The sequence below is a fragment of the Gallinula chloropus genome, assembly GCF_964237585.1.
Source record: "Gallinula chloropus genome assembly, chromosome: 6".
NCBI lineage: Eukaryota > Metazoa > Chordata > Aves > Gruiformes > Rallidae > Gallinula > Gallinula chloropus.
Genome location: NC_140091.1, coordinates 17,992,841 through 18,002,726, shown reverse-complemented (window position 1 = coordinate 18,002,726; position 9,886 = coordinate 17,992,841). Strand labels below are relative to the sequence as shown.

Sequence of the window (9,886 nt, the reverse complement as noted above, 5' to 3'; positions counted from 1 at the left end):
TGGGGGCAATCAATGTATTTATCCTGATTATCATGAAGGAATTACACAGCAATAAACTAATTAAGTGCAGAGTTCCCTATACACTTTGTTTTTCTAAATGAGTTGCTATGAAGCAGCCCAGGAAGTCTTGCTTCAGCCCTAACCAGTGCTGGGATTTGCTGCATGCTAAGCAATGCCAGTAACAACTTTCTTCTCAAGTTTCTCAATGGACAGTCCCCTACGAATGGGGAACTATGCAACAAAGCATATTATCAATCATTAAGAATTATTATGAAATCATTAAGAATTACTAGTGGAATAGTTATAAATTGTGTTTTATGATCAGTGACAAAAGCAACTCTGAACACTCTCAGTCGAAACACAACTTTCTAAATGAAATGACTACTGAAAGCCCAAAAAGTAAGTTTTTAGTTGTTAAAATATATTTAAAGTCCAATTTAGTAACAATTACCGACATTTAAAAATAACTTTTACACAAGTTCAGAGACTATCCCCTTTCTTTAAAGTAGCAAGATAAGCAGGTTATAGGCCTGTGTGTACTGTCATCATCATTCTAAAAGATTGCTGCTCCATGCACTGGGTCAACTAGAAAATGTCAGCAGCAGTGCTCTGTTAAGGCTAATAAGCTTCCCCACCCCACCTTTCCCCAATTCCTCCAGATAAATTTTGGCTGAAAATTTCCAAAGCAAGAAAAAGCCAAACCAATTGAAAATCCTTTCTACTGCTTTTAAATAGTTTTCAGATTATCTCCATTTTAACATCCGTGCCTACCTTAAACAACTGCTGTCACAGCTTCTCTTCAAGACTTCAAAATCATTATTCATAGGAAGCAAATAAAAAAACCCCAAGTGCAAGAAGTACAACTAATACTAAATTTCTTTTTTTAAGTTTCAACCATTGAAGGTGTTCTTTTGTTCTCTGTGCCATTGTTTCAGGTAGTGGGAGATGTTAAAGATGATCACCTTATTCTGTGGGGAACAAAGAAGTGACATCAGTAACATAATCAGTAATGAATACATTAATTATTTAACTAAATACTATAATGTTGATCAGCAACATTAAATATTATAATATGATCAGCATAAATAAGATATTTGCTCTTAAAATTTTCAGCTAATTTTCATAATGCAAGATGTATTCTAAGTATTATTCAAAAAAATACATGGCTTTAGCTCAGTTTTATATCTGAAAGACTGAATGTTACAATTTCATTTTAATAATTTAAAAATCCCACTGAGACTTAGCCACTGTAGTCACATGCTATTTTTTTTTCTTCTAAATTGTGGTAGAATGTGAGTAAAAATTCTTCCCAAAATTGCAGGAAAACAACTTTATATAAACCAGCTATACATTCTCGAAAGATTAAAGTGATAAATAGCAGCTGGCATTTACTGTAAGTGACAAAACCATGACACTCGTTTCCACACCATATATATTTCTTTTCTTTAACATCTACTTTACAGATTTTCTCCTCTGGCTGATAGGATCTGTAGTTACTGTGCATACTTAAAAAATGCTGAAAAGGAACACCAGCGTTAACTGCTTTGTGACATGCAAAATAGCTTAACATTGCCTGACCATCCAACCAGGCAGTCCTTGCTAAATATTCTTGTTAAACTGTCCACATCTTCAGTTTTGAAATGCAGTTCTTCCAGCAATGTGGTTAGGAACTGTGTATACACTGGGCTTGTCTGAGTATTCTTGACAGACGGAGTAATTTGTGACAACCTGGGGAAAAAAAAAATCATATTTGATACAGAAACAGTTTTTTAGTGCCAGATGTAAAAAAAGAAAAGGTTTTGAGTTTGAGCAGCTATGAAGAGAGAGAGTTTATCACGGCACGCTTGATTCATTCTGGTTCATAAGATTGCATGAGTTAGAGACAATATTACTTGTAACAATTTTTAGTAAGATGTAGTGAAACTAAAAAAAAAATCTAATTTGGAAAAAAAGGCCTAGTCATTTGTATGCCTCTAATGAGTTGTATATTGCTGTTATATAATGTAGGCAAACACTATTCAGAACAAAGTACGTGATGCTATCTAATTACACATTAAAAAGGAAAGATATCAGCCATTATTTTTTTCTTTACCAAAAAAATCCTAAACATTTTTATTGTAAAAGCTGTATAGTTTTTTGTATGAGTAAAATATAAAAAGGCTATAAAATTCTACCTTAAAGTAACCAAGGAGAATATTTTAAGTACAAATTATTCCCAGGGCTCCTTGGCAGACGTCATATGTCACACGCTACTGAACTTCATAAAGGCATTCAAGAGGGTCACTCCCTTGGGCAGTTCTGACTCTGTTCTGTATGCCATGAAACACACAGGATGTCAATAAGCAAATGCAATCTGCTTTAAGCTGAGATTTCTCCAAACACATCGAGCTCCTCATAGAGGCATTTTGGATTATTACTGATTTTACTTGATGCAGATGGGCACATGAAACACCAATTAAATTCTCAATCTGAGGAGCCATTTGAGTGAGTAATCAAAGCAATTTGATTTCTTAGTTTGGACACTCTGTGCCTTATAACAGTTAAGAAAGCTGGACAAACCTAGAGCAAAGCTAATATAAAGTTTTTATACAGGATACTAAACTTCATATTTGAAGCTGATACTATAGCAAAACTATTTTCTGGTTTGGTAACAAAATTGAGTCTCCAAGTGCCTGCAGTCTTGTAGTGGTTTGGAAAGATAAGAATTGAAGGGGGAGAGAGGGAGGCAATTACTTTTCTGAATTCAGCTCATTAAGTTAACTTTAAAATTCAAGCAATACTTGGCTCTTCAAAATTTGCTATTTAGCAACAACATTTTACAGAAAGTGTTCCATTTTGGCCTGATTTTGTGAAGTGCTGAGTAGATGGGAGTTCACCCAGTTTCCACTGACCTTAAAAGTTACAATGAATACAAGCTGAAAGTAGTTGCAAAACGAGAACAGACAACAGAAGTAAACAGGGGCATTAGAGCACCAAAACAAACATTACTCCTCATCTGAAAGGATGGGAAGTGCAAGGCACACGGTACTGTATATTGCAGTTAGGTCTAGAATCAACAGGAACTGGGGGGTATGATTCCCAAAGGATCCAAACACAAATGTGCCTAGTGCTGCTGCTGAAACATGTTTCTCCATGTGGAAGGAGCTATCACCATGCAGATCATCTACCTACATAGTATCTGCATGGAGAGGAGGTTGAGCTGTGGGTTTTCATTTGTGCATTAACGTTACCCAAATCTGTTTTGTCCTGTAGTAGTCTTTATCACATAATTCTATTGCAAAACATCACAAAGGTAGTAATAGCTGAATCTACTTCCTAAGCATAAATATTAAAAAAAAAAATCTTCAGTGAATAAAATAAAGTATTAAAGCTCATGCTGAATGCTGAGCAAGTTCAACACCAAAACTTACTGACAAGATCACTTAACAAGAACTTGTATCCCAGCAACACTGTCTCAAATACTGTATTTGGATAAACAGTGCCATCCACACCACAGAGGGAAGAGTTATTTTAGAAATGTTTGTGAAATTATGTACTTTTAACAAGAAACTCAAGGTAGCCCACAGCTTCCTAAAACCTTCACAGCTCTGAGACCCTTTACGCGAGATCAGTCTCCCTGCAGTCACTGGTATTGACGCCATCTCCACTTGAAGAAAGCTGCGTATAAAACAAGTTTCTTTTAAATTAAGCAGAAGTAGTGCTAGAACACAAATAAAGGATCTCACAAGACACAGTACATAGACTCCCTTAATACAAAACATATTTTTTTTTAAAAAAGAGACTTTCAATGAGTTACATTAGTTTCCATTTCTTTCTAACTAAACTATCAAGCTTGGTGAGATGGACCTTTAAGAGATGCTCAAGTTAAGGACATGGTGTAGAAAGAAACAGACATATGCACAAACTCTGATACACAAACCCTTCCACAAAAGAGAGTTATTCACAGTTGGATTTGTGATTTCTGGACTGAAGCCACTACGATTTGTAAAGTGCTTCATGACAGGCTGGACTCAGCTGTTGCTTTCCTAATGAGAAGTACAGGAGTTACTACCTGAACTGGTAAAACAGAACTCCTCTGCCCAGGCTTCACAATCTGGCTGGGTTTTGCATTCTGATGCTTTTTCAGCATGGGAAGAGAGGAGGTGCTGGTGAGAGATCAGAGTGTGAGTCTGGAGGAAAGGATAGAGGCAGAAATACCTGGAGATGCATTATTACAGCTTCGATTTGATGTTCCCAGGAATCAGTAGATTACTATGAGTGAGACTGGGGCCATAAAGAGCCATGCCCTCCTGAGTGCTGGTGCCAGGTGGCTGCAACATCACCAAACACTCTCTTGGCAATGTTGTACATTTACAGGCATTTTTAGATAAATTTCTTCCTCCTGCTTTGGGCTCCAGAGGACATTAATAAGGACAATATTTTTCAAAAAGAGCACGCAACTTGTGCACTGTTAAGTAATATTCTAAAACTAAAATCCTTTTATTATGAAGCTGACATGCTAAGCAGCTTTTTGGTTGGTTGTTTTTTTTCTTTTTTTTTTTTTTTTGCTTTGAACTGTGGTCTGTGATATTACAGTTTCATGACTTACAACCATGTTTAAACAGTAACTATTATAGCTTGCCCTAAGAAAGAAAAAGGCATTGCTATTGCTAATGCCAGGCATTAAATACTGAGAAACAAAGTTAAAAAAAGACCTTAGCTATGGATCAATTTTTTTCCCTTGCCTGAACTTTGTTTAAAAACTAAGCTACTAATTATCTGATGAGCAGTAGACTATATAAAAAGTAATTTTAGGGAGGCACGAGTAAGCTTCTAGCAATTAGTTAAAAACTGCATCTAGATGGACAACATGTTAAACCTTTCTGAATATCGTACAAGCACTTTAATCTGGAAAACTGCTTTCATTGGGCATTCAAAAGCTGCTTTAACCTGTCATTGAACAGCAGTTATTGTCGAGTCCTTTTCTACTTTAGGTAGCTGTTGGAACAGAAGCAGAAGCTTTTATCTGCAGAAGGAGCAAGCACAAGCGACCAGTTTGCACTGAGAGGTAAGTTCCATGCTCTACGTAACATTGGTTCAACACACATTCAAGATACTGCACAAAAGAGCATTAAGGGCTGTGCTGCTGTCCTTGCATGAAATGCTAAATGAATGAAACCCTAATTGTATGCGAATAAGCCAGAACAGTACTTGGAATCAGTATCTTCAAGTCACTGAAAGCTGCAACAACCCTATCTGAAGAAACTACCATGCCCTATACAGTCTAATGGTATACAGGATTTTTGTTTGTAAGTATCGTGGAACTGCCCACAAACTCTGCAGCATCTTCAAAAGAGGTTGAATTTAAACAGGAAACTTGGGATCATAATGAGAGCAACTGGCTAGTGCAACAGTAAAAAGAAAAATATAAATACTGCTTTTCTGTTACTTCTTTCACATGTTGTAACATTAACATGGAAGAAACTTTTCTGAGTCAAGTCAATTAAAAATGAGCTAAAGGGTTAAGTAATTTTAAAACAATCACCTACAGCCACACACAAACATGAGTGTTGCTGTCCGGAGTCACAGGCCTGGCTTCAAAGGCTCGCCTGCAGCACACCCGTTAAAGGAAGCGTTCACGCTCAGTTAATGGAAAAGTAGTGCAGTACAGATCAGCCTGCATGAAACTGTCGCTTCCTGCACACCCACTTACACCATATGGTAAATAGGTGTTTGTAAAGTTTAAAAAGTGTTAAAAATGTCAAACTGTATCTGATTGATAAAATTTCTATTTGCTGGCTATTCCACATATGTTACATGTTTGAGAAAAAAAATAACTGAAATTCATGTCAAGACCAAGTTATTATTATGAAGCTATTAAATGACATCTGGCTACTGCAAAATGTTTACATAGCTTCAGTGCTTCAACTCAAGACCCAAGCTTTCTATGAATTAGTTGCCTTACAAAAACTTTTGACAAGTTTAACATCAATTAAAATATTTTTAGAAGTCAGTTACATTATAAGGAGTAAATGTCATTAACTAATACGGCAGTGGTGCAGCTTGTTTTTGGATCTATACATACTTTAACTAAGACAGCTAAATACATTCAGAAAAGATGGTGGAGTAGTATTATTATGCAGCTAAAAGCACTAATTGGCAGTTCCTATCCAAAAGTGTGGATATCCTTCCTAAAAAAATCCCTAATGGAACAGTACCATCCTCCCCCCAGATACTGGACATCAACAAAACCTTTCTGGACTTTCTGTTTAAGATGAATTCTGCAATCCCCTCTGAAAAATAGTTATTTTCAAAGCCCTCACTGTGGTATCAGCCAGCTCTCTGATCTGAAATAGACACCTGAAAGGGCAGCTAAGAACACAACCACCCAAGAGTTGGGTTCCTTTTCGTTCCCCAAAATCAGCCACTTAAAATTACACAAAAGCATTGAGAATTGGAGTGCACATAAATTTAATGCAAAGCACTTGTATACTCCTGAAGAAAAGCTGTTTGCTTATTCTCTAAAAAACCAATAAGCTCCTAAAACCCCCAAGTTTTGCCAGTCTTACCAACTTTTTCTAATGGCAGAAGCTTAGGGAAAAAAAGCCACTGATGATGGCAGAAGCCACAGATCTGAATGAGTTTATTTCAGTCCCTCAACCTGCTCAGCACACTTGGAACTTGAGTAAGAACCGAATGGTAAAGCAGAAGGATGCAACAGGAAAGCACCACCTTGCTTCCATAGAAAGCTTTGGAAAACCAGATACAAACACTTTTTGCCAGTTATTCACGATGCTTAAATGCATACAGGACTCTTAAGGTTTTTTCTTTTTCATTTTTTTCTGTTTCTTTCTACGTTTTTAGGGACTTAAGACCATCATAACCAGGATGACTGATAACAATTCTTCCATCTTCTATCAGCCCTCTATCAGAATGACTTCTATCCGTTGCACTAATGATCACCAACGTTTCTTGAACACTCATTTCAGAATGTGGAAATGAAGCAAGAGCTGGCAGCGATGTCAGGCAGCACTTTTGGTTTTCTTTCCCCACCAAAATACCATCACAGACTACAGCATATGCGCTATAGGGAGGGTGCCAATCAGCTTCTGATTGAGGTGCCATCAACAAACTCTTGCCAAGGGTCCCTATCTTCAAGGAAGCCCAATGCATTTTTGATGTCTTTGGACAGTCACAAATGGGACTGTGGCTATGAGTGATCTAATCCTCTCACCCCAGAAACATTTTAGTGGAACATCTGGAAACAAGTGCTAGGTGCAATTAACAAACAGTAAAACTGCTGACAGGCCAGTTCAGGTGATTTAATGTAGATGTTCTGAGAGATCAATCAGCCATTCCAGAAGTGTGCAGTTAGCACTATGTGCTTTAGCACATTTGCTCCATCGCTGTGACAAAGTCATGTCCCATTGTTAACATGGACTCATTTAGGACAAACAATGCAAAAAAACATGAGGAAACATAACCGTGTAGGAGACACTCTGTGAGTGCCATAGACCATTACCTATCAACCACTACAACAAAGCATTGAACATTTTTCCCTGTCTGAACAGAGAAACCCTTTATACTGAAAGTCTTCCAGGGTATTGCCAATAGTTAGACACAACTGAAAAGCGCTTTAATGGAAACTCTACATCCAAGTGTGTTGCTGGGATTTGGAAAGAACTGGTTAGCAATCCAGTGCTCTTTTTATGGGGGGGGGGGGGGGGGGGAAGCAAAAGGCTCTGAGAGCAGAGCAGCTTATCAAAGTTTATGTCTTTCATTCAAAAGCAAGCAATACCATCGTCCTGTGGGTCACACATGGTGGAAATTAGTTTGGAAGTCAGTCAAATTTCCATTCAAAACTTGCACTTGCAAGACTATTACAAGTCAATTCCAGATTTGGAAAAACAGTCATGAATGTAGGACAGCCCACCTTTCTGAATACTTAACTGGTACTTAGAAGAATTAAGTTACAACGCCATAAACCAACAAGATTTCCAGCTTTTTCCCCCTCCATATATTCTTTTTGTAAACACTGGAGACAGTATTACCTAAATACCAACAGCTTTTGAGATTTACGCTTTCCTAGCCCTGTACCTACCAGTTTCAATTGAAAACATGAAGAAAATAATCTCTGATTGCTTCTACAAGGTATAAAGGATGGGAACTGTACTGCATGGGTCAAAACAAGCCCTATGCAGCAATTTTAGTTGGCAAGAGGTAGGAGAGAGCTTTTCCAGACTGACCCCGTGGAAGGCTGGTGAAAAGGGGCTCCACCGGCGAGCCCAGAATGAGCCCTTCTGTGCTAGGCAGGGGGACTGCCATGCTGAGCGTATCACACCACTCCTTTGACCAAAGGCCGGTTACAGGCCAGGACCGCAGAGGGTGCCGTTACTTAGACAGGGTCCCCTGAAGTTGTATCAGTAATACCAGGTACATTAATTTCATCAACAGCCCAAGACTCCTTCAGCAGCTGTCTACAGTAAATTTCCTACTCCCCGTGCTGCAAGTAGGACAGCACAAATCTCATCCACAGATTGAAGTAAACTTTTGAACAGATTTATAAAAACTAAATATCAGTATGATGCTGCAGGTGATTCTCAGTAACAGTTCACCTCATTCAGTGTTAAAAACCTTCTAGAAATACACAAAGCCATGTTAAATGAAAGAATGGGGACGACCATAAGGTGTTCTACTGAGTCAACACAAAAGGACTGGGGCGTTGTGTTTTTGTGGTTTGTTTGTTTGTCTTTTTTAATACTTCAAATATATTTGCACTACTTGTTACAGATTTGATGGGCTTAGCAATGCAATTAAAATGTTATTAATCAGAAATGCCACTCCTTAGATATAGCATTTTACAGAATACAATCTTAGATTCCATTTTAATTAACTTCCTAATGAAGGAAGTCTCCAACACAGTTGATAAACCAAAAGTAATTATTTTGCTTAAGACAAATGGCTAGACTGAGTCAATACAGCAAGTGTTACAGATCAGCAATAAAACTCATTGAAATAGATGTGCGCTGCAGCCCGTAGACCATCTGCCTGGTCATGTAACTGGAGTGCTGCCAATGTATCAATCACTTAACAACAGTGCTTCAGTTGATGGGGTGAACTGAAACACTTGCCACATTTATCCACTTCATGAACTCCTACTGAAAGGCGCTCAGACATCTGGACAGAACAATGCAAAGCATCACTGTAATTCTGCATGTTCTTCACTATCTGCTACTCGCTTAGCCTGAGGTAGAGTCCCTCATGTCTCAGCGACGTAGTGCTGCATACAGTACACTTGCCTACAGACAGCAATTTTCTTAGTAAAGTATCTTAAATCAAAGCAGGGATTTCCACAGACCTTAAAGCATGACGCACCGGCCAGGCAGCAGTTAGCATCGGGCAGGAAGCTGATCTGTGTGGCACAACGTGAGTGTAGTTGTAAGCTATGGATGCAACACCAGGGAGCTTAAAAAAATTATAACCTTTAGTATAATTAAGTGGTTACACAATTGTACTATCTTAACATAGCTCAGAAATTAAAAAACACGGACTCCTCAACTTAAGTAATTTAGCTGTTAAGCTCACAGTTTCGGTTAAAACCCCCACTTGTTTCTTGTAACTTCAGTCTGAGCATGATTTTAAAAGCTCAGCATTGAAAAACCCCCAAACCTTAAAAGGAAAAGACTGTCTCTAGAGTGACCGTTTTCCATTAGAACACATTAATATTTGACAGACAAGCCCGAACTAGAAGCATCTAACTTACAAACAAGATGCAGAAGTATTTAAATACATCTCTGGCATTGAATCTTCTTTTAAATTAGATACTAGTGCTGGGAAAAAAGGTAATTATGATCAGTGTCATTTGCAACTCTGAAATTAAAGGAACCTCTAATTTGAGGCCCTTTTG

At 37.9% G+C, this 9,886-nt stretch overlaps 1 protein-coding gene across 1 annotated transcript in view; it reads right to left on the bottom strand.

The window, feature by feature from the left end:
• Positions 1–406: 406 nt before the first annotated feature.
• Positions 407–9,886, bottom strand: part of RPAP2 (RNA polymerase II associated protein 2) — a gene marked incomplete at its 5' end in the record, with an annotated part of 41,119 nt that continues 31,639 nt past the window's right edge. Inside the window, 2 exons of the mRNA XM_084266270.1 lie at positions 407–968; positions 1,579–1,728. Of these exons, the coding sequence (XP_084122396.1) occupies position 968; positions 1,579–1,728 (151 nt within the window). The 3' untranslated portion in view covers positions 407–967. The remainder of the gene's footprint in view (positions 969–1,578; positions 1,729–9,886) is intronic.